This window comes from Platichthys flesus, chromosome 22, assembly GCF_949316205.1.
Source record: "Platichthys flesus chromosome 22, fPlaFle2.1, whole genome shotgun sequence".
Classification (NCBI taxonomy): Eukaryota; Metazoa; Chordata; class Actinopteri; order Pleuronectiformes; family Pleuronectidae; genus Platichthys; species Platichthys flesus.
In genome coordinates, this window is record NC_084966.1 from 13,262,523 (window position 1) to 13,288,112 (window position 25,590).

At 42.1% G+C, this 25,590-nt stretch overlaps 7 protein-coding genes across 7 annotated transcripts in view; 5 read left to right on the top strand and 2 right to left on the bottom strand.

The window, feature by feature from the left end:
* LOC133933466 (histone H4-like) overlaps positions 1 to 19,180 on the top strand; it is a 744,890-nt gene extending 725,710 nt beyond the window's left edge. Inside the window, exon 7 of the mRNA XM_062380591.1 lies at positions 18,847 to 19,180. Within this exon, the coding sequence (XP_062236575.1) occupies positions 18,847 to 19,158 (312 nt within the window). The 3' untranslated portion in view covers positions 19,159 to 19,180. The remainder of the gene's footprint in view (positions 1 to 18,846) is intronic.
* The window catches only part of LOC133933460 (histone H4-like), a 111,951-nt gene that overhangs the window by 45,917 nt on the left and 40,444 nt on the right, over positions 1 to 25,590 (bottom strand). Inside the window, exon 4 of the mRNA XM_062380575.1 lies at positions 24,494 to 24,829. Within this exon, the coding sequence (XP_062236559.1) occupies positions 24,494 to 24,829 (336 nt within the window). The remainder of the gene's footprint in view (positions 1 to 24,493; positions 24,830 to 25,590) is intronic.
* LOC133933536 (histone H2B-like) lies at positions 7,646 to 8,020 on the top strand. Its single transcript, XM_062380670.1, has one exon. The coding sequence runs from the start codon at positions 7,646 to 7,648 to the stop codon at positions 8,018 to 8,020; it is 375 nt and encodes a 124-aa protein (XP_062236654.1).
* On the bottom strand, positions 10,498 to 10,908 carry LOC133933490 (histone H3). The gene has a single exon (XM_062380621.1). The coding sequence runs from the start codon at positions 10,906 to 10,908 to the stop codon at positions 10,498 to 10,500; it is 411 nt and encodes a 136-aa protein (XP_062236605.1).
* On the top strand, positions 11,209 to 11,595 carry LOC133933513 (histone H2A-like). The gene has a single exon (XM_062380644.1). It carries the CDS (start codon positions 11,209 to 11,211, stop codon positions 11,593 to 11,595), a length of 387 nt encoding a protein of 128 aa, XP_062236628.1.
* LOC133933564 (histone H2B-like) lies at positions 21,533 to 21,939 on the top strand. The gene has a single exon (XM_062380702.1). It carries the CDS (start codon positions 21,560 to 21,562, stop codon positions 21,932 to 21,934), a length of 375 nt encoding a protein of 124 aa, XP_062236686.1. The 5' UTR covers positions 21,533 to 21,559; the 3' UTR covers positions 21,935 to 21,939.
* Positions 25,123 to 25,509, top strand: LOC133933517 (histone H2A-like). The gene has a single exon (XM_062380647.1). It carries the CDS (start codon positions 25,123 to 25,125, stop codon positions 25,507 to 25,509), a length of 387 nt encoding a protein of 128 aa, XP_062236631.1.

The following is a 25,590-nucleotide window of genomic DNA, read 5'->3' on the forward strand; positions in this document are numbered from 1 at the left end:
GATCAATTAATTCAAATTGCTGATAATTTCAAGATGGATATCGGGGATAAACGTTTAAAGGAGAATGTCAGGAGGATCCTCGTGATAATCTGGTGGAAATTTGAGTTATTGATACAAAATTCCAGGATGTGACTCATGGGGAAATTAAACGAATGGAGCTGGAAGTTCGCCGACTGATTTTATCTCATGTTGAGGGCCCGGTCCCTGTTTCTCCTGCGCTGTCACGCTCTTTCGATGTGACCAGTTGTCTGCGTCTACTTTGAAGTATCCTGAAATGATCTATTCCACAGTTAAAATGTCTGACTTTACTTTGAAAAATTTAAAACAGTGTAAATGTTTGAATTTACTTTGAAAAGTCTCTAAATATATTCAGTAACAGTCTTTGATATTCAGTATGTAGTTAGTCAGTGAGGTGCTGAACACAGGCATATCAGTCTCTCTCTGAACTTATTGATGTGACGACCCGTTCCACCCTCACCTGGACACTAGGTGTCCCTGTTCTTTCTTCCCCAGAACTGTAGGGGGAGTGGAAATCAGCGACAATCAGAGCACATCTCGGCCAGGTGTGCTCTTTAAAAGACTGGCCAGATTCGTCTCGCGCGCTTTCTCTCTCGCTCTTCCTACGGCAAGAGGTTGACTCTCCCGGACGCCGGGAGAGTCAACCTCAACCTCTGTTTTGTTTTTGGAGACTTTGGTTGTTGCTTATAATTTATTCTGTTAAATAAATATCCTGAAATAGTAACAGTTCACCCGTGTCGTCTCCCTCATTGTCACAGTCGTGAGCCGGGCTGTGACATTCATCTTTACAGATTTACTTCTATTTCAAACACTCACTTCACATTTCATTAGGGGCTACTTAATACTAAAATATTATATACAAAATTATGCACACATAATTATAAGAATAGGATAAGTATGAAGAAAAGTAATGGTATTGCCTATGGATGGTGTCTTACATCACGCTGTGAGACGGGCTTCATGGTGTAATCTTTACCTTCTTTTTCGGCCAAGGCAAAACACCCACTCTCTCTTCTCCTCTGATTGTATAAATATTTCAGCTTTGCAACCGGTACATTTGGTATAGGCATAGAAATGGCCCTGCTGAGAAATCAAAGGAATCTTAGACATCATAGCAATCAATGACACTGTGACATTAAAGCAAACCGACAACAAAATGGAATAACCTGACTAATTGAACTCCTTTGTAGTTTACAAGTTTTTTCTCAAATTGATTTTATTCGTTTGAAGGAGTTCCCATTTACTTAAATTGTACTGGATTCGGCTACAATGCTTTTTACACCTGAAACTCCAAATGGGATTTATATTTGACTGTTTTTATTCCAGAAAACTACAAAATATATTTATAATTTTATTTTCTAAGTATTGTAACTGCATTTACACAAGCTTAAATGATACACAAAAGTAACCTTAAAAACGACGTCTTTATGCAAAATATTATTAGGCTGTGTCACCGATCAAGAGGAGGATGTGGTCGAGTACCAACGTGGCGGACGGGACAAGATTCCTCAAGCTAAAATTCAATAATCAGGTCCAATCACTGCCGTACTCAGCCAGATTCAATACTGCGCTGGGTGCGGAATACTTTAGAGAAATTCACGTCAAGCAAATAAGAGTTTGTAGGATGTGTGTACAGCCGGGACATATACTAAGGGAATGCCCGGAACAATACTAAATGCAGCCTGTGTTTACAGTTTTTCTCCATTGCTTTGGCTCATTTCACGAAACAGAAATGACATTCTCAAAACAACACTTGCAAACCTCCAAACAACTGGGCACTTGTTCACAACAGATTGGAATATCTCATTCCTCATCCTTGCAATGACAAGTACAATTTCCAACAGCTTGCACAAATTTCAAATGATTTAGCACACCTTTGCAAACGGTTAGGTACAATTGCCTTCAGTTAGCCCAATTACCAATTGAACATATATTGCTGGTCAAAACTGACTGTCAAGTGGTTGTTCTCTGCAGAACATGTTGGCATAATGTCCTTGTGTACATCATCACCTGCACAATAGTTAACTCCACTGTCAAAATCGTACAGGCACATAATACCATGAAAAACATCATGGTATATACTGTAATAAGGATCTCTTTGATCATCGGCTTAATTTTCAGGTGCAACTAGAACTTTAGTAATTGTTAGGATTTCAATATTTTACCTATATTCTCTGTCTGACTCAACTCTAAATGAATAAAGATAGAAGCAGTTTGAGTCAGATATAATGTTTTCTATACAAATGATTAATAAATAACCTTTTCCTTCCTAGTGTGTAATCTTGAAATTAGAATGTGTGAGCGTCACAGTTCTGTTTCGTTGTTTTGGTTAAATTGTTTTGAATGTCTGTACAAACAGAATATTGTTTTGATATAGCAAGAACACAATCATCTCTTCTCCAATTGTCAACACCATTGGCCCACATGCCATCAGCTGTGTCAAGGCCTTGGGAGTGGCTCCTTGTCACTTCCGTAGTCCAATACCAAGAGGATGGCCTACGCCTGCGCACTTTCGAGGAGGAAGAACCAAGATCTACTGTAATGAAATAGACAGGCGCCGGCTGTTTGATGCATTCTGATGGGTCTCGTGTTCTGATGCGACTTGTTGGATGCCCATTGCTTTGCTGATTGATACCTTTCATTGCTTTCTAAATAAATACTTGATTGAACAAACGGAGTTCTGCTCATCTTCTCATATTTAGGATAAACCAACACGCCTGACAATTTGGTGACCCCGACGTGATCCTAAGAACATTTTTTGACAGACCTGATCCTGAGAAGGAATCTTTTGACCAGAAAGACCGCAGACCTCGAGGTCTAGGCTGCTCCGATCGATCCTCCGCATTCTCATAAGAGCTCTAAATCACAAGGTAGGCAGAAACCTGTTAAAGCAAATTCTGTATTAGTTAGATAGTCATTGTTATAGGTGTGAGAGTGCGGTGGAGAGATCGGTGGTAAGAGATAAATAAGTTCTGTGTTTTTTGAGATGCAATGAAATGAGATAAAGAAATGAAATGAGATAAAGACATGAAATGAAATGGGATAAAGACATGAAATGAAATGGGATAAAGAAATGAAATGAGATAGAGACATAAAATGAAATGAGATAAAGAAATGAGAGGAAGGGGAAATGAGATTGAGAAACCAAGAGAAGGATTTTAGGTTTTTCAGCTTGGCGCAAAAGATTTCCAAATTTGACGATTCAAACAATTGTTTGCAAATACAACAAACTGCAACCTGAGTTAGTCAGGCGGTTTTGCCTGCACTGGCGAGTGAGGGACAAAACTGCCAAATACCCTGTTGTTGAATTGGGTCCTAATAGATTGAAGATTCAGTGACGACGATTGCAGTGGGATCTGGAGACGGAGTGGTGTTCCGACGGGGACAGGTGCTTAACGGGCCAGATACCCTGTTGAATCGATCCTGAAGCAATGATAATAAGGGTCTGCGAAAATATTGTGTACTGGGAAGTCAGCTCTGTTATGACGAGACCAGATGCTTCACTGCAACCAGTCAGAAAGCTTTGGAGCGGCCCTTGAACAAATATGATACATGCAATTCACACAAAACTTAAAAGACCATACAAATGCCCATGGACCGTTTCCCTGTTTCTGATGCGCCATTCAAAGCGCTGACCACCAAGTACAGGGCAATTTAGAATAGGAGTTTGATTCACCCTCAATGTAACTATTGTAAGACTCTTGAGACCTAAAATAAATATGTTTCGCCGCTTAAAGAGGAATAAATCTGCATCCAACTCAAGGATCAGAGGTCTAACACACTTTAACTCATAACGTGTTTCATCTTAAATGAAAAGCACAAACCATAATACAAGCACTTTGTTTACACTTTATTGAATGCCATATCTATAATTATATTGTAATTTTGTTGCAACACTTTAAACTCTTAATTTCAGGGAAGAAGGTTTTTAGTTTTTGGTTTCACCAATTATCTTAACATCCAATGCTCTTAATTTGAAAGGTGTTGTTAAGCTCTACTTATGTTTTTATTATTTTATCATGAAAGAAAAGTGTGTCAGAGTGAGTTTTATTTAATCTGTTTCAGCTGTCGACTCTGAAACGGTTTGTTGAATCTCATTTCTAACACATTTTTCCTGTGTATGTGATTCCTGTGTTACCACAGGGCAATTTGAAGTCAAAGCTTCTGAATTATCATGTATAGAAGCAGTCAGATGATTTTTGGAGAATGGTTTGAACACAAATACTCAAACGCTGTCATATCTGCTGCTTATTGAAATTTAGCTTGTTGATCATTTAATATTTCATGAAATGCCAAAGATTTTTGTCACTCTTCTGCCACTTTTTGAATCTTTATTTTTTAATGTCCACTTATTAGGCTACTACTCTTAAAGAAATTGTTGACCTCAAAAGAAGGGTCTACTTGTATGTCTTGTTTTGATTGCTTGTTTATTTTCCTTTGCAAATATAAGTTTATATAATCAACTTTAAACTCAGTTACTCACTGCAGCATATTAATCACTTTTCTGTTTGTTTCCTTTCAATCTATGGGATCTGGGCTCCATGTCTCCACAACCCACTCCCATCCGGTGACAGCTGCACCTCTTGCAACCTGACAAACGGAAAGTATTAATTCCACAAAAGGATCTCAACAAGGCTAAAATCCAAGATCATTGACTCTTAAACTGATGTCCGAACAGCACTGGATGGGATGGTGGTTAGGGGTACATGGATGACCCCAGTAAGTTGTTCACACAATGAAAATGGTGTGAAAAGAGGGATTGTTAGGAATTTAAATTCTATATGGTATTTGGGTCTGACTGAAACTTTTTGCAACTAAAGGGGGGGGGGGAAGCATGATCAGTTTGAACCATATATAAGGCCTTTATTCAAATGATTTATAAATAACCCTTGCTGCATATTGTTAATAATGAATCTTATAATTGTTAAACCATTATTCCCTTAGAGTCATTCACAAATATATTTCAAGCAGCTGTCTGATAAAGTTCTGGAGGACGGACAGAGTGACTTTGTTGACATTGTTTTGTCTCGTTGTTTTGGTTTCGAGGACCCTAATGTTTACATCAACAGGACATTGTTTGAATATAGCAGGAACATCATATTCCTTTCTCCAATGGCCCACATGGCATCAGCTGTGTCAAGGCCTTTCATGAAGAGAACATTTTGCTTAGCAACTATCAGAGTAGTAGTAGCGTCACAGAGAGCGGCTTCTTGTCACTTCCTGGATTTCTGTGCCAAGAGGCGTGGACATGCCTGTGCACCAACAAGGGAGAACCAAATTGATTTGCGGTGACTCCCCTTCAATCTTTCATAACCAATCATATTAAATCTACTGTTATAACTATATCAAACCCCTTTTGTTCGGGGCCATTATTAACTACTTATTGCTAACTTAATTAGCCTAGGCTGTGATAATTGTCCATAGCTATGTTGTTAAACTTTTATTGCATCTCAATAAATATTTAAATTGGACCAGTCCGGCTCTTCTCTTATTTAGGATAAACCAACACGCCTGGTGAACTGTTATATATATATACACATATGTGTGTGTATATATACTGTAGTAATACCAGGCAGCCAACAGATGGAGCTGCTCTCCAGATATGTCAACTGGAACAACGTCCACTACCAGTTGAACTCTCCTACATGTCCTGTCAGATGCTTTGTTTTCCAGTAGCTCAGCTTCTCCTGTTTTATTGCAGATTCTGATCTGTTCTGAGTTTTGAAAATGAGCTCTGTAGCTGCATCAACTTGATCAGTTGAACACTAAGTTAAATATCAGAGTGTAATTAAAAAGGACCAGGGACAGAGCTGTTTGATTAGGTGCTGCACCTCACCAGTTTGTTGCTTTGAATGGATGTTGAGGCGTAGGTGAAAATGAGTCACCCCCTGTAACAGCATAACTATAAAATATCTATAACAACAATCTGACCACAAATTAAGGAAGTGAAGTTGACATTACTCATTCCATCTTTCAGTCAAGCACGTGGGGAGAGTGGTGAGACAAGAAAAAAGAAATGTTGGCCAAGTTAAATAAATTCATCATGTTACTTACATTATCTGACTTGTATTTTAATTCAAATAGGTTAACAAACAGACATTAACATGAATACACAGACACTCACACACATATCCGAACGCACACATAAATATATATACACAGACACACAGACACTCACACACATATCCACACGCACACATAAATATATATACACAGACACACAGCCATTAAGTGCATATCTAAATTCACATATCTACATTTGCTGCTATGAAGAACACACGAGTGGTCCTCTACGTGCACACCACAGCATGCGTTAGACACTGACGTTCCCTCGTACCTCAGGAGTTTGGTAACGGCCTTACACTGAAGCCTTCTGGACCCTGACTGACTGACCTATTGACCTACTCACTGGTTAATGGACACACTATTGCAATACACTCTCAAATAAAACACAGCACTTGATTGGTTGTGCAATGAGAAGTTACCAGAGAGAAACTTTGTACTATACCTGTGTCCACTGTTCTTCAACAAAGTCCCTTACCAGATTGTTCATGGTAACGCTCCTCACGTATCACTGTGTTGTTCTGAGCGAGTAAGTGGGGCCCCCAGGGCCTGTGTGTGTGTGTGTGCTGTCTGGGATTGCAGTGCCTGCACTTTGAAAGACAACGTGTTATTATGAAAGTCTATCAGTGTGATGTTGGCGACTTTTCACCGGCTGAAATCTCCCTGTACTCTATTAAACAGGTCGTGACGTTGAAGCTAATTGGACTATACTATTCAGAGGCGGCAGGCAGGACCACGTTTCTATAGCATGTGTCTAATTTAATCAATTAAAAATAATGACGATTATAATAAACACGTGCCAAATTTATCACAATCATCTTTTTCCCTTCTTTTCTTTGGCAGGGCGGTTCCCCAGTGGCCAGCTACACCTGTAGATGTTCCACGCACAAAGGAGCCGATACCGGTTCTGCTGATGGGTTGATGCTCTTCTACGGCACACAACAAACCTTCTTGCTCCTGCACGTTTGGATGTTCTATCCTGGAGGAGCTAGATTATATCTGCTACCTGAAAGGACTTCAGGCACCGCCTCATGCTACAGGTAGTGACACGGACACTAGCAGAGCACGAAACTTCAGAAGATTCAGTCGGGAAGGATGAGGAGAGAGCCAATGTCAAGGGCCGGCAAGTATAAAACTGTTCCCTTTCTGTTGTGGTCTTGCTTTTACTTCTTTTTATTGCATTTGTTGTCACTTTCATTTGCACCAAAACCAGTGAAATGAATCGTCCCTTATCATTTAGAGCTGTGCATTTATCAGGTTGCTTTGGTTTAGATTGTTTTTAATGATACTTATGTGATACAAACATAAATCCTAATAAGTTTCGGGGACATCTTACATTTCTCAACACCCCAAATGTTCCAGTTGAGCTGAACAGTTCAACCTCTGTCGGCAGCAGAATAATGGCCTCATGAACATGGAGACACTCCCCCGTGCTGTTACACTGGCACTCCACATTCAGCCAATGACAGAGAGGGAACGGCACACAATGATTTACATGCGATATGTTCAAATACAGCCTGGCCAGCAACGTCTGTATTCATTTGAACGAAAAAATCTCGTGACAATGCCTGACGTAGCGAAGCCCGCGCCCAAGAAGGGCTCCAAGAAAGCGGTGGCGAAGGCCCCCGGTAAGGGCGGAAAGAAGAGGAGAAAGTCCAGGAAGGAGAGCTACGCCATCTACGTGTACAAGGTGCTGAAGCAGGTCCACCCCGACACTGGGATCTCCTCCAAGGCCATGGGCATCATGAACTCCTTCGTGAGCGACATCTTCGAGCGCATCGCCGGTGAGGCCTCTCGTCTGGCTCATTACAACAAGCGCTCCACCATCACCTCCAGGGAGATTCAGACCGCCGTCCGCCTGCTGCTGCCCGGGGAGCTGGCTAAACACGCCGTGTCTGAGGGCACCAAGGCCGTGACCAAGTACACCAGTTCCAAGTAAACCACTCTGCGGAGACCTCAAACCAACGGCTCTTTTAAGAGCCACACACTTTCTCTATAGAGACAAACTGTCCTGACTCTACCGAGATGTCCATCAATATTTAAACAGCCACTTTTAACTGATAATATAACATTGTTAATACAATTGAAGAGAGATATCCTGCATAATCTCTACATTTGAAAATAATTGTTTTTAAATCCAATTGCAGTTTTCCACTGCAGGGCGTGTTGTCCTTTCTCAAAGCAGTGATCTGTGTTGTTCATGAGGTGTTTTTTCCCCCCTGGTGGTTATAATTGGAATAGTTAAAGAAGCGTATGAAGTCATTGTTCCTCAAAGTCAGAGGACATTGAGGAACAACACAGTCATGTGTGGTTGCCGAGACATGGCTGTGACTTTAAGGTCAGAGGAATTCATTCTCTAAAGTAGTTTACAGTATTATCAATCTTGACAAATATACCTTGTGTGCTTACTACTCTGTGAATATTGAGTGTAAAACAGTGGTCAAACAAATATTTTTTCTCCCTTAGCCCTCCTGTTATCCTCAAATTGTAATAAGTATCATTTTAAATAAATGATGACAGAAAAAAATGCAATTTAATGGTACATTTCAAGTTTTTCATGAAGTACTACATTAATAAGGTATTTTTGAATGGTTAAAATAATATTTTGACATGCTACTATTTACCCACAGCAATCTACAAAAACACTTTCAAATACTTCACAAGTGTGTACATTTTGGAAACAGTGTGTTTGTTGACAGTAAAGCCTTCATTTTTAATATGAATATTTGTTTGGTAACACATGGACAGGTTGACTGAGATCTAACACTCACCAGACAAATAGTTTTTCAAAAACATTTTTCATGTTTCAATGATTATTTTATACAAATAATGATGAAAATAATATACACAAACATCTCTCCTAGTGTTAATGTGAAAAGCCAAAGTTGGTATTTACTACATCAGACAGCAGAGACAAAGCATATTCCAGTAAAGCAAAAAACATATTCTACAAACTAAATGATACAACCTGTTGACTTTTTGCGTTAAATGAGAGAAATGTGCCACAATATTAATTTAATCCTTGCTTGAAGTGAATATTGACTCTGATAGGAAGTCTGGCTCAACTTCACCAGGAGCCTCGGCCTTCAGCAGAGTGTTTGCTGCCTGCACAATTACTTGATTTTATTACGAAGGGATCATCAGTAGGTGCTTTTTTTCACCCAGTTTTTCTGAACAAACATTTGAAGCAGCTGGGAAACAGGTTTTGGTGGAGCTGTGGTGCTTTTGAACTTTTTTAGGAGAGAAATGAGTGGGGAAAGGACAATGATATGGTTTCCTTGGAAATCAATGTTTCTGTTTGTAAGATGCATCAATGCGAATGTAATTGCAGTGAGAGGATAGCAGCCTGATACTAGTGACATGTCTTTACAGCATTCAGTAGTACTTCATCTTTTCCCTCCGAGTCTATATCAGTGGGGTATAAATGTCCTGTTGATGAATGACTGTACTGCAACTGTTACAACGGGGAGAGGCGGTGGTCTAGTGGCAGAAACTTGGATTATGGGCAGAGAAGGTCTCTGGGTCAACTCCACGGAGAGACAACAAAAAGACGAACCTGGATTGATCTGTCCAAAAATCCAAGAGTCTCCCTACCCTGTCTAGTGCCCCTTAACAAAGGCACCTTACTCCCCCAACATCTGCTCCCCGAGCGCCACACATGTTCACTCAGTGCTCTGTCAAGGGCAAAGATTAAATTTCCCTACCTGCATGAGTGTGCCTTTGTATGTCTGTGCATGTGTTTGGGACTAGTAAATAAATGAATCTTAATCTTAACAATTATGTTCACGGCTGTGTATATGAGCTCCAATCCCTGGGGGACGTTTGTCTTTCCAAACAGTTGGAGTGTTTTACCAGGGACAACATTTTACAGAACTTGTGCTGTTTAATAAATGTTTGTACCGAGTAGATCGGTTTCTCAGAAAAGGCTAGGTCATCTCATTTCAAATAAATACTTTATTTCATTGCAGCTCTGACCATGGTTTGGATTAAGGTGAAGTGAAGTAGCAATATTAATGATTAGATTTATAGCAGGCCAGGTCTTAGCTTGCATACTTTCCAACGTGTATTATTTGCAGAGCTAATAATGTAACAAATATTTTACTGTAAACTTGTCTTCATGTAGTATTATGAAATGCTACTCTCTTTTTGCTGTTCAGTTAATGTTGTAAAACTAGAATAGATACATATTTAAATCTGTTGAAAGATATCCTTTAACATACTTTAGTTACTTTACAGAAAGTAATTCATTTATTATACTTCAATGGTGATATGAACTTTGAACTCTGAAGTCAATTCTTTAGTGTATCATATGTATTAACGGTCTATAACGAGCAGGGCAACAAAGGAGTTTTGTCTTGAGTACAGTGAAGTGGCTCTTAAAAGAGCCGTTGTTATGGTCAGTGGAGCAGCAGCAGTTTAAGCTCTCTCTCCGCGGATGCGGCGGGCCAGCTGGATGTCCTTGGGCATGATGGTAACCCTCTTGGCGTGGATGGCGCACAGGTTGGTGTCCTCAAACAGGCCGACCAGGTAGGCCTCGCTGGCCTCCTGCAGAGCCATGACAGCGGAGCTCTGGAAGCGCAGGTCGGTCTTGAAGTCCTGAGCGATTTCTCTCACCAGGCGCTGGAAGGGCAGCTTGCGGATCAGCAGCTCCGTCGATTTCTGGTAGCGACGGATCTCTCTCAGAGCCACGGTACCGGGCCTGTAACGGTGAGGCTTCTTCACGCCGCCGGTGGCCGGGGCGCTCTTACGCGCAGCCTTGGTGGCCAGCTGCTTCCTGGGGGCTTTGCCTCCGGTGGATTTACGGGCGGTCTGCTTGGTTCTTGCCATTTTGTTGCTTTTCTCTGCGATCGGGAGAAAGAGTGAAGCTGTAGAGAGACACTCTGCTTTTAAACCGCGAAGCCATCCCTGAATTGGTGACGCTGCTTCAGATCGGGGATAGGCTCCTCCTCGGGTACTGTCTGCTTGTTCGACAAAAGTGTCGACCATCCCCCGCTGCTCTGCTAGAGGCTTCTATTCTGGTTGGTCTGGCATGAACCGTCCCGCGCGATCCGCGTATATATAGGGGAGTGATCATGCTCTCCACGGCAGTTTCTTTTGACGTGTGTTAGGAAACAATCTACATCCATAATGTCAGGCAGAGGCAAAACCGGCGGAAAGGCCAGAGCGAAGGCAAAGACTCGCTCTTCCCGCGCTGGGCTCCAGTTCCCCGTCGGTCGTGTTCACAGACTGCTGCGTAAAGGCAACTACGCACATCGCGTTGGTGCCGGCGCCCCCGTCTACCTGGCGGCTGTGCTGGAGTACCTCACCGCTGAGATCCTGGAGCTGGCTGGAAACGCCGCCCGCGACAACAAGAAGAGCCGTATCATCCCCCGCCACCTACAGCTGGCCGTCCGCAACGACGAGGAGCTCAACAAACTCCTGGGCGGAGTGACCATCGCTCAGGGCGGCGTGCTGCCCAACATCCAGGCTGTTCTTCTGCCCAAGAAGACCGAGAAGGCCCCCAAGTCCAAGTAAAGCAAAGTTGCTGGAAACCAACGACACAAAGGCTCTTTTAAGAGCCACACACTCACCTCTGAAGAACAAAACTCCTCATATCACCCATCAATTTAAAGCACACGCACAAGTCATTTTTAGATTATATTAGATTCAACTTTAATCTCATTGCACAGTAGAAGTGCTTATATATAACCAGAAGTGCAATAAAGGCAGTAAAAGTGCAGAGTAATGTGCAAATTTAAAAAAAACGGAAAATGTGAAGTAAAATTTGTAAATACATAAGATATGTACAGTAATAAATATATATGGAATAGAGCAGTATTAAGAGGTATTTTATTATATAAGAACGATGAATATACTTTGAGCAAGATCAATATATATGCATACACTATTGGTGGGATTATACAGTAGTAAAATAAAAAAATAAGTAGCAGTCTAGTGCAAATGTTCAAATGTTTAATGGTCTGAGGACGGTGGGTGGCAGTCCAAGCCAGGGTGGAGGAGGGAAGTATAGTCACTGGAGGAGCTGTGTGTGGTGCGGGGCAGCTGCTTTTACTGTGGTGCAGAGTTTAGCAGGGTGACAGCCACAGGGATGAAGCTGTTCCTGGACCTGCTGGTCCGGGAACGGAGGACCCTGTAGCGTCTCCCAGAAGGGAGGTGGGCAAACAGTCTGTGGCTGGGGTGTGAGCTGCCCTTGACAATGCTGCGAGCCCCCGCAGACATCTCTTGCTCTGGACAGCCTCAATGGTGGGGAGGGAGGAACCAGTGATGTGTTGGGCAGTTTTCACCACCCTCTGCAGGCCACTAGCATTCAATATGTATTCATTGGTATGGTTCATTCTGTGTCAGATGTTTGTGTCATCTGGTGAGGAAACCATCACTCATATGGAAGTTTAAATATAAAAGATACACACTTCAAATTTCAGTACGTCTAAGGTTCATGGATCCATGGCATACATCTCTCATGATGGACGGTACGAATGCAAAAACAACACATACTATCTTCCTAATGAAATAGAAACTAGTGTGGGTAGAACAGATTTAATGCAATTTGAACGCTCTTTACATTTGTCATTATGCAAATATAGGGTGAGAAGTAAAGATAGCTATTGGTTAAACATCTTACAAACTCTCATAAGATAGTAATGTAGTCATAAACAATCACTCTGGTACCTTTGCTTGATCTGTAAAATCTGCTTTTAAAAGTTAGGTGCTGTGTGTCCGGTCACATGTGGGATTATAGACGTGTTTCACATGAGACAGGTTTCCATCCAAAACATTGACCAGGTCCTCTGTTGTATTAAAGTGCCCCAGTACACATGACAGTTATCCAGCATTCAGAACACCAGGACCATTGAAGTGGAGCAGCTAAATGGAACTCAGCCATCATTATTATTATTGTATACATTTTCTCCTGTAATTCTTCTGGTGTGACAGTGCATGGAGCTCTGTCACCATCTGAATGGTTTGGATTCCTCATTAAACGTGTTGAGCACTGAAGTTTACTCTTTTTCCCCAGAGGAGCAGGACTCTGGATCAGTTCAACCAAGACCTCCACTTGTTTGCTGAGCTTTCGACGACTTCTCAGAGTCTTCTTCAGTGACCTCAAATAGCTGTGGCCTCATCAGGTGAGCGAAGGTTGTAATGTTGGTCCTGAGATAGTATATTTTAATTATAAGCTGAAACATTTACTTGGTGTTTAAATCACAAAGCTGAGCAAAACATCACCTGGAAAAACTCTCTACTCCCTGTTAGTAAATGTAACTTTGTGACTTTCCCTCTGTTGGTGTTGCAGTGTCTGATGGCAGTTCACCAACACTTTAGTTTAATGACAGACACTGATCAAGTTGATGCAGCTACAGAGCTCATTTCTATGACTCAAACAAGTAGCTGCAATAAAGCAGGAGAAGCTGAGCTACTGGAAAACAAAGCTTCGGAACAGAACATGGAAGAGAGTTCTTCTGGTAGTGGACTTTACTCAGGTTCACATCATTTGCAGAGCAGCTCCATCTGTTGGCTGCCTGAGGTTACTACAGCACAGTATGGTTACATGATGTGAGGCTGGAATTGTCATTTTTCTAAGCAGCTGTCACTTTTCTATTTAGCAAGGAAAGACACAAGGTAAAACGATAAATATAACAACTAAGGCAGACTCTTTAAAAAGTATGGTATATAAAGTAATGGCGATATCGCTGAACATCCCTAGGCAACGTCTATGTCGCCAGGATCTGAAACAGACATGGAATTAATGGAAAAAGTAACACCAATAAGGAAAAGACAGAACACAGAGAGGCAAATGAGGATGAATAAGAAAAGTAAGAGTAAGAATAAAGATTGAAAACAAGAATACTAATAATGCTAACACTAATTTCATTAAATACCAGGGGGCTGAAAAACAAAATACATCAGATATATAGGATGAGTAATTATGACATATGTTTACAAGGAACACAGTGATTTGAAATCCAAATGAGAGAAGTGCAGAATGAATAGATGGGAGATGTGTATACAAACAATGGCGATGGGAACATGAGGGGAGCTGCTATATTAAGAAAAGGAGGAGTGAGAGTGATTGTGAAATATTTGTTTTATTATTGTTATTATTGATAATTATATGTAATATATATATTACCTAACACTGTTCAAATCAATTCAAAGATCATATCCTTAGATAATTTGATCCTATGATGCTGTCATGTCACATAGATAATTGGCTCCTTTGATACCATAGGCTATTTGATTATTTGACTTACTTATAAAGGAGCAACAGGTACAATTGACTAAATATGAAAGAACAGCACGTAAGATTGACTTACATATAAAAGAGATGAAATAACCTATTACCATCAGGGTAATTATAAGAAATATGTGTTTATTATTGTTATTGTTATTAATTATATAACATATATATATATATATAGGAATTTATGTCGATATTTAGTGCTTTTTTCTAATACTAGACCCAGATAAGTGGGTCTAGTATCTAGTATCAACAATAATATATTTATATATATATATATATTATCATTGAGTACTAGTTTATGTCAAAGAACTAGTTGAACAAATTACCAATTTATTGAAAAAATCAACCAAACAATCACAATATAAAACAGTATAACATAATACAAACACAATAAATGATGTATTCTCATAAAATAACTGTCCTTTCAATGTGTGTGTATATATTCAGTTCCCAGTGTAGTGTGTGCTTGAAGATTCACTGGTTCCGTTCTGGTCCGGGTCTTTATGTCTCTAAACTCAGTACTACCTGTCTACCTGACGGGCAGTACTGGGGTCTGATGTCTTCTGGATAAACGATCAGGTTCAATCTGGATCATACAGTTGGCCACACTGCATCCACGGTCTGGGTTCTGCTCGCCATCTCAGCATTCAGAATTACAGGATTGAGATTCTTCTGGTGTTCATAAAAAAACAAAAAATCTACACAAAGTGCAGAATAATCAGTGTCTGTTTCCTAATTATATTTCTAATGTTTAAAAAGTATGGTATATGAAGTAATGACGATATTGCTGAACATCATGTTACATGATGCATGTGTGTAGGTAGGAGTAGGCTACTCCTTCACAGAGTTTAAAGCCATGTTTTATAATATTTGATGTTTTTATATTTACTAACTTCTTAATCTGAACATTGTAAGATGACATCTAATATTGCTCAATCTATCTAGACTCCCTGTAGTTAAGAACTCTGTCTCTACATATTTATGGACAGTGGTGATGAATGATGAGGAAACAGCTCTTTGTGGAAAGACGTGTGTGGCTCTTAAAAGAGCCTTTTACCAGGATGGACATGTTTCACAGTGTGGACAGCTCACTTCTTCTTGGCTGCTGTCTTCTTCGCTTTGGGTTTGGCGACCTTCTTCGCGGGGGACTTCTTGGCAGCAGGCGCCTTTTTCACCACCTTCTTGGGGCTCTTCGCCACCTTCTTGGGAGTCTTCGCCACTTTCTTGGGGCTCTTCGCCATTTTCTTGGGGCTCTTGGTGGGCTTCTTGGCCGCTGCTGGTTTAGCCGCCTTCTTCGGGGACTTTTTAGCGGCTGCTGGCTTCATGGCTCCCGCCGACTTGGGCTTTTTAGCCACTGCGGGTTTCTTGGCGGCGGGCTTCTTGGCTTTGGGAGCGGCCTTCTTCACTGCCTCTTTCTTGCTCATCTTGAACGAGCCGGTGGCCCCGGTTCCCTTGGTCTGGACCAGGGTCCCGCTGACAACCAGCTTCTTGATGGTGGTGTTGACGCGGGAATTGTTCTTCTCCACATCGTAGCCTCCGGCAGCCAGAGCCTTCTTGAGGGCGGACACGGACGCGCCACTGCGCTCCTTGGACGCGGACACGGCCTTCACGATGAGCTCACTGACGCTGGGGCCGGCGGTCTTCGGTTTCACGACCTTCTTCTTGGCCGCTTTAACCTTGGCGGCGGCTGGTGCTGGAGCTGGAGCGGCTTCTGCCATCTTTCTCTTTGCGTTTAGCTCAACGACGAACTAACGGAGTGAGTTACAGGACTGATGAAGAGTCCTGATCGGGAGGCGGTACTTGAACACACCATGAGAACCGTGGAGACTCAATCGAGCCGTGGCTCCCGTGTACAGTGTGAACGCACAGACACTTGTGTTTTCTCTTCACTGATAAACGAGTAAAAACTCAGTGGGTGAGCGGTGCTGGAGGCTGACAGTGAGGAAGCAGGTAGCGGACTTATTTGTCTTCATGTTGAAGTCATGAAGAGCTCTGATGCTCTCTGCATTTGGTCGGTGGAGCCTCCGAACACGACCCGTTCACCGCGGTGAGCAGCGCTGCTCAGCGGCTTTTCCCACTAGTTTCTCTCCTAAAATGAGTTCAAAAGCACCACAGCTCCACCAAAACCCGTTTCCTAGCTGCTCCACATGTTTGTTCAGAGACACCAAGTGAAAACAAGCACCTGTTGAGGATCTCTTAGTAATAAAGTCAAGTAATTGTGCAGGCAGCAAACACACCGCTGATGGCCGAGGCTCCTGGTGAAGTTGAGCCAGACTTCCTATCAGAGCCGTGAATTTTTCATCCTGAGGAAGCTTGAGAGTCATTATAGAAGTAGGGCTACATTTCATATCCATGTTGAATTTGTCAATATTCACCTCAAGCAAGGATTAAATTAATATTGGGGCACATTTCTCTCATTTAACACCAAAAGTAAACAGGTTACATCATTTAATTTCCAGAAAATGTTTAAGCTGTAAATTAGTTTGAGAATTTCTCTACTTAGTAAATACAAACTTTTGCTCATCATAGTAACACTGGGATACATGTTTTTGTATATTATGATCATTATTATTTGTGTAAAATAATCATTTAAACATGACAAACGTTTCTGAAAAACGATTTGACCCGTGTGTGAGAACTCTCTGTTAACCTGTCAATATGTTACCTACTGGTCTAAAGATCAAGTCTTCTCAGACTGTTATAGCCAATAACACATTCATATTACAATTTAAGGCCTTAGTGTCAACAAACTCTGTGTTTATCCAGAATGTACACAAGTGTGCAGTATGTGAAAGTGTTTGTGTACATTGTAGAATGTAAACATGTCATTTTAACCATTCAAACAGACTTTAATTACATATTACTTTATATAAAAACACTATTACACATAATGCTTTAAATGCTAACAATGATTAAAAAAAAAAAAAAAAAAACTTCACTCAACCCCATCCAAGCCCATGGCATAACCAAAATAACAGTGTTGTTGTTGATCTCATCGTTTTTAAATCATGAATCAAAGGTACAATAGCAAAGACAAATTTGAGAGATGGTCACTCTGCCCAGAAGTTTGTTGAGCTTGTTAAGACTGAAATCTTTACTATGCATGTGTGCGTGTCTGTGGAGATGGCTCTGAAAGTCAACTTTAAACAAAAGCAGTTTGTTAGACGGGGGTGGGGGTAGGGGCAGTTTGGGAAGAATATGTGGGAAATATGTAGCCCTGACACGGTGACTTTTAGTAACCTTTGCTGCTTAGTGTTAATGTGGAAGCTGGTTCAAATGTGTGTGCGTCACATCGCTGTTCAAACTTGCAGCTGTCTAATAAGGCCTACTGTGAGAACTTTGAATCTGTGACATTCATTACGCTGTACTTTTACTTGTTCTCATACTTAACTTTTTATATTAAAGCATACCTCCCTTAGCTTCCACACAGAGTTCGTGCAGCTGGCCCAGCTTCAGGAGGGCAGATAGGCAAGGCGTTGTTTTGTCTGGAGATGGTGCATGCTTACTGAAGACTCACAAGGCGTCATATTAGTAAATACTTGTTGAAATTAGACCAGACCGGCTCTTCTCATATTCGGGATAAACCAACATGTTGACAAGCTCCCCGTCGCTGTGGACGGCTACAGGTTACGGGGGATGAAAATACAATGTTAAGGATGCCCCCACAAAACCATGACCATTTTATTCAATGTCCATATCTGCAAACAAAACCAGATGAATATAGTAAAACAGAATCCAGCAGAATGTCAGATTGTAATCAACAACACTTTCAAGCATACATGAGGTGCTTTTAAAACTGGTCAGTATCCAATGATGCAAAATGAAAGGTGAACATAGTCACACTGTCAGCCCGGACTTATAATAAATGTCCATAACACTTTCAAAAACAGTTCCACACAAGCATCAAGTGCTTACACTGCTGGACACTGCACTAACACGTTTGGTTGGGGGTTGTGTTTTAGATTAAAAGCTATTTAAGTAGTTAACAAACACACAAACCATACTTGGTTACATACTTGGTCACTTAGGTTACAATTTTTATTCCAATAATGTTATGGAGGGTTTTAATAGCTGGGGTCCAAAGGACTCAAAGGATAAACTATTTCAATGTGAGACTAACAGGAGGGCTAAGTGAGACATTGTGAGCTGAGTCTTTGTGTGACCATTGTTTTTCATTCAAGGCTGCTCAATATTCATACTTTGACTAAGTACTTCCACAATCAGTCCTAATGATACTCTTATTTCTAACCAAGCCTTTTTCACCGGCACTATTCCTACTTGATGGAAACGTGCTACAGTCCTACTGCTACACAAAACTGAGAAAGTGTCAGACTTTAATATCTGCCGTCCTACATCCACACCTGTGGAGGCGCTAGCGCACCATAGACGTATTTATCAGCGGCCATGAGAATCCACAGAGGAGGAAGACGGCTGCCTCTGTCTTCTAATAGGTCCTCATTCTGGCTATGACTAGCTGTGTTTTCGCGTAGCAGTGCATTGACTAGATCTCATCTTACTGAAGAAAGATGTCTGGACGAGGAAAGGGAGGAAAGGGGCTCGGTAAAGGAGGCGCAAAGCGTCACCGCAAAGTTCTCCGTGATAACATCCAGGGCATTACCAAGCCCGCCATCCGCCGCCTGGCTCGCCGTGGCGGAGTGAAGCGTATCTCCGGTCTGATCTACGAGGAGACCCGCGGCGTGTTGAAGGTTTTCCTGGAGAACGTGATCCGCGATGCTGTCACCTACACCGAGCACGCCAAGAGGAAGACCGTCACCGCCATGGACGTGGTGTATGCTCTGAAGAGACAGGGCCGCACTCTCTACGGCTTCGGCGGATAAACTCACTTTCCAACAGCTCAACAACACAACGGCTCTTTTAAGAGCCCAACACCGAGTCAATGAGAGCTCACATCCTCTGCATAACAACAAGTCGTTCTCCGAGTAGATGTCTTACAATGTCAAGATTTCAAAGTTATTTAATATCAAAACATCACATAACAATTACTAATCGTAGATTCCTCTTTAATATCTAAACGTAGAAGTGACCCTTAAAAACAGTTAATATTAAACTGTTATCTCTTTATACACATGTATATGTGTGTATATATACTGTAGTAACACCAGGCAGCCAACAGATAGAACTGCTCTCCAGATATGTGAACTGGAACAACGTCCACTACCAGTTGAACTCTCCTACATGTCCTGTCACAAGCTTTGTTTTCCAGTAGCTCAGCTTCTCCTGTTTTATTGCAGATTCTGATCTGTTCTGAGTTTTGAAAATGAGCTCTGTAGCTGCATCAACTTGATCAGTTGAACACTAAGTTAAATATCATGTGTAATTAAAAAGGACCAGGGACAGAGCTGTTTGATTAGGTGCTGCACCTCACCAGTTTGTTGCTTTGAACGGATGTTGAGGCGTAGGTGAAAATAAGTCACCCCCTGTAACAGCATCACTATAAAATAAACAACAATCTGACCACAATTTAAGGAAGTGAAGTGGACATTACTCATTCCATCTTTCAGTCAAGCACGTGGGGAGAGTGGCGAGACAAGAAAAAAGAAATGTTGGCCAAGTTAAATAAATTCATCATGTTACTTACATTATCTGACTTGTATTTTAATTCAAATAGGTTAACAAACAGACATTAACATGAATACACAGACACTCACACACATATCCGAACGCACACATAAATATATACACACAGACACACAGCCATTAAGTGCATATCTAAATTCACATATCTTCATTTGCTGCTATGAAGAACACACGAGTGGTCCTCTACGTGCACACCACAGCGTCCGTTAGACATTGACGTTCCCTCGTACCTCGGGAGTTTGGTAAGGGCCTTACACTGAAGCCTTTGGACCCTGACTGACTGACCTATTGACCTACTCACTGGTTAATGGACACACTATTGCAATACACTCTCAAATAAAACACAGCACTTGATTGGTTTGCAATGAGAAGGTACCAGAGAGAAACTTTGTACTATACCTGTGTCCACTGTTCTTCAACAAAGTCCCTTACCAGATTGTTCATGGTAACGCTCCTCACGTATCACTGTGTTGTTCTGAGCGAGTAAGTGGGGCCCCCAGGGCCTCTGTGAGTGTGTGCTGTCTGGGATTGCAGTGCCTGCACTTTGAAAGACAACGTGTTATTATGAAAGTCTATCAGAGTGATGTTGGCGACTTTTAACCGGCTGAAATCTCCCTGTACTCTATTAAACAGGTCGTGACGTTGAAGCTAATTGGACTATACTATTCAGAGGCAGCAGGCAGGACAACGTTTCTATAGAATTTGTCTAATTTAATAAATTACAAATAATGACGATTATAATAAACACGTGCCAAATTTATCACAATCATCTTTTTCCCTTCTTTTCTTTGGCAGGGCGGTTCCCCAGTGGCCAGCTACACCTGTATATGTTCCACGCACAAAGGAGACGATACCGGTTCTGCTGATGGGTTGATGCTCTTCTACGGCACACAACAAACCTTCTTGCTCCTGCACGTTTGGATGTTCTATCCTGGAGGAGCTAGATTATCTCTGCTACCTGAAAGGACTTCAGGCACCGCCTCATGCTACAGGTAGTGACACGGACACTAGCAGAGCACGAAACTTCAGAAGATTCAGTCGGGAAGGATGAGGAGAGAGCAAATGTCAATGGCCAGCACAAATAAAACTGTTCCCTTTCTGTTGTGGTCTTGCCTTTGCCTCTTTATTGCACTTATTGTCACTTTCATTTGCACCAAAACCGGTGAAATTCATTCACAATCACTTGGGCTTCCTAAATGGACAGGTCGATGAACCTGAAGTTGAACTGACTGTGTGTTTCACTGTGACCATTAGACCAAAAGTCACCAAAAGTCACCGTGTCAGGGCTACATATTTCCCACATATTCTATCATTTAGAGCTGTGCATTTATCAGGTTGCTTTGGTTTAGATTGTTTTTAATGATACTTATGTGATACTAACATAAATCCTAATAAGTTTCAGAGACATCTTAAATTTCTCAACACCCCAAATGCTCCAGTTGAGCTGAACAGTTCAACCTCTGTCGGCAGCAGAATAATGGCCTCATGAACATGGAGACACTCCCCCGTGCTGTTACACTGGCACTCCACATTCAGCCAATGACAGAGAGGGAACGGCACACAATGATTTACATGTGATATGTTAAAATACAGCCTGGCCAGCAACGTCTGTATTCATTAGAACGAAAAAATCTCGTGACAATGCCTGACGTAGCGAAGCCCGCGCCCAAGAAGGGCTCCAAGAAAGCGGTGGCGAAGGCCCCCGGTAAGGGCGGAAAGAAGAGGAGAAAGTCCAGGAAGGAGAGCTACGCCATCTACGTGTACAAGGTGCTGAAGCAGGTCCACCCCGACACTGGGATCTCCTCCAAGGCCATGGGCATCATGAACTCCTTCGTGAGCGACATCTTCGAGCGCATCGCCGGTGAGGCCTCTCGTCTGGCTCATTACAACAAGCGCTCCACCATCACCTCCAGGGAGATTCAGACCGCCGTCCGCCTGCTGCTGCCCGGGGAGCTGGCTAAACACGCCGTGTCTGAGGGCACCAAGGCCGTGACCAAATACACCAGTTCCAAGTAAACCACTCTGCGGAGACATCAAACCAACGGCTCTTTTAAGAGCCACACACTTTCTCTATAGAGACAAACTGTCCTGACTCTACCGAGATGTCCATCAATATTTAAACAGCCACTTTTAACTGATAATATAACATTGTTAATACAATTGAAGAGAGATATCCTGCATAATCTCTATATTTGAAAATAATTTTTTTTAAATCCAATTGCAGTTTTCCACTGCAGGGCGTGTTGTCCTTTCTCAAATCAGTGATCTGGGTTGTTCATGAGGTGTTTTTTCCCCCCTGGTGGTTATAATTGGAATAGTTAAAGAAGCGTATGAAGTCACTGTTCCTCAAAGTCAGAGGACTTTGAGGAACAACACAGTCATGTGTGGATGCCGAGACATGGCTGTGACCTGCAGGTCAGAGGAATTCATTCTCCAAAGTAGTTTACAGTATTATCAATCTTGACAAATATACCTTGTGTGCTTACTACTCTGTGAATATTGAGTGTAAAACAGTGGTCAAACTAATATTTTTTCTCCCTTAGCCCTCCTGTTATCCTCAAATTGTAATAAGTATAATTTTAAATAAATGATGACAGAAAAAAATGCAATTTAATGGTAAATTTCAAGTTTTTCATGAAGTACTACATTAATAAGGTATTTTTGAATGGTTAAAATAATATTTTGACATGCTACTATTTACCCACAGCAATCTACAAAAACACTTTCAAATACTTCACAAGTGTGTACATTCTGGAAACAGTGTGTTTGTTGACACTAAAGCCTTCATTTTTAATATGAATATTTGTTTGGTAACACATGGACAGGTTGACTGAGATCTAACACTCACCAGACAAATAGTTTTTCAAAAACATTTTTCATGTTTTAATGATTATTTTATACAAATAATGATGAAAATAAAATACACAAACATCTCTCCTAGTGTTAATGTGAAAAGCCAAAGTTGGTATTTACTACATCAGACAGCAGAGACAAAGCATATTCCAGTAAAGCAAAAAACATATTCTACAAACTAAATGATACAACCTGTTGACTTTTTGCGTGAAATGAGAGAAATGTGCCACAATATTAATTTAATCCTTGCTTGAAGTGAATATTGACTCTGATAGGAAGTCTGGCTCAACTTCACCAGGAGCCTCGGCCTTCAGCAGAGTGTTTGCTGCCTGCACAATTACTTGATTTTATTACGAAGGGATCATCAGTAGGTGCTTTTTTTCACCCAGTTTTTCTGAACAAACATTTGAAGTAGCTGGGAAACAGGTGTTGGTGGAGCTGTGGTGCTTTTGAACTTTTTTAGGAGAGAAATGAGTGGGGAAAGGACAATGATATGGTTTCCTTGGAAATCAATGTTTCTGTTTGTAAGATGCATCAATGCGAATGTAATTGCAGTGAGAGGATAGCAGCCTGATACTAGTGACATGTCTTTACAGCATTCAGTAGTACTTCATCTTTTCCCTCCGAGTCTATATCAGTGGGGTATAAATGTCCTGTTGATGAATGACTGTACTGCAACTGTTACAACGGGGAGAGGCGGTGGTCTAGTGGCAGAAACTTGGATTATGGGCAGAGAAGGTCTCTGGGTCGACTCCACGGAGAGACAACAAAAAGACGAACCTGGATTGATCTGTCCAAAAATCCAAGAGTCTCCCTACCCTGTCTAGTGCCCCTTAACAAAGGCACCTTACTCCCCCAACATCTGCTCCCCGAGCGCCACACATGGTCAATCAGTGCTCTGTCAAGGGCAAAGATTAAATTTCCCTACCTGCATGAGTGTGCCTTTGTATGTCTGTGCATGTGTTTGGGACTAGTAACTAAATGAATCTTAATCTTAACAATTATGTTCACGGCTGTGTATATGAGCTCCAATCCCTGGGGGACGTTTGTCTTTCCAAACAGTTGGAGTGTTTTACCAGGGACAACATTTTAAATAACTTGTGCTGTTTAATAAATGTTTGTACCGAGTAGATCGGTTTCTCAGAAAAGGCTAGGTCATCTCATTTCAAATAAATACTTTATTTCATTGCAGCTCTGACCATGGTTTGGATTAAGGTGAAGTGAAGTAGCAATATTAATGATTAGATTTATAGCAGGCCAGGTCTTAGCTTGCATACTTTCCAACGTGTATTATTTGCAGAGCTAATAATGTAACAAATATTTTACTGTAAACTTGTCTTCATGTAGTATTATGAAATGCTACTCTCTTTTTGCTGTTCAGTTAATGTTGTAAAACTAGAATAGATACATATTTAAATCTGTCGAAAGATATCCTTTAACATACTTTAGTTACTTTACAGAAAGTAATTCATTTATTATACTTCAATGGTGATATGAACTTTGAACTCTGAAGTCAATTCTTTAGTGTATTATATGTATTAACGGTCTATAACGAGCAGGGCAACAAAGGAGTTTTGTCTTGAGTACAGTGAAGTGGCTCTTAAAAGAGCCGTTGTTATGGTCAGTGGAGCAGCAGCAGTTTAAGCTCTCTCTCCGCGGATGCGGCGGGCCAGCTGGATGTCCTTGGGCATGATGGTAACCCTCTTGGCGTGGATGGCGCACAGGTTGGTGTCCTCAAACAGGCCGACCAGGTAGGCCTCGCTGGCCTCCTGCAGAGCCATGACAGCGGAGCTCTGGAAGCGCAGGTCGGTCTTGAAGTCCTGAGCGATTTCTCTCACCAGGCGCTGGAAGGGCAGCTTGCGGATCAGCAGCTCCGTCGATTTCTGGTAGCGACGGATCTCTCTCAGAGCCACGGTACCGGGCCTGTAACGGTGAGGCTTCTTCACGCCGCCGGTGGCCGGGGCGCTCTTACGCGCAGCCTTGGTGGCCAGCTGCTTCCTGGGGGCTTTGCCTCCGGTGGATTTACGGGCGGTCTGCTTGGTTCTTGCCATTTTGTTGCTTTTCTCTGCGATCGGGAGAAAGAGTGAAGCTGTAGAGAGACACTCTGCTTTTAAACCGCGAAGCCAGCCCTGAATTGGTGACGCTGCTTCAGATCGGGGATAGGCTCCTCCTCGGGTACTGTCTGCTTGTTCGACAAAAGTGTCGACCATCCCCCGCTGCTCTGCTAGAGGCTTCTATTCTGGTTGGTCTGGCATGAACCGTCCCGCGCGATCCGCGTATATATAGGGGAGTGATCATGCTCTCCACCGCAGTTTCTTTTGACGTGTGTTAGGAAACGATCTACATCCATAATGTCAGGCAGAGGCAAAACCGGCGGAAAGGCCAGAGCGAAGGCAAAGACTCGCTCTTCCCGCGCTGGGCTCCAGTTCCCCGTCGGTCGTGTTCACAGACTGCTGCGTAAAGGCAACTACGCACATCGCGTTGGTGCCGGCGCCCCCGTCTACCTGGCGGCTGTGCTGGAGTACCTCACCGCTGAGATCCTGGAGCTGGCTGGAAACGCCGCCCGCGACAACAAGAAGAGCCGTATCATCCCCCGCCACCTGCAGCTGGCCGTCCGCAACGACGAGGAGCTCAACAAACTCCTGGGCGGAGTGACCATCGCTCAGGGCGGCGTGCTGCCCAACATCCAGGCTGTTCTTCTGCCCAAGAAGACCGAGAAGGCCCCCAAGTCCAAGTAAAGCAAAGTTGCTGGAAACCAACGACACAAAGGCTCTTTTAAGAGCCACACATTCACCTCTGAAGAACAAAACTACTCATAT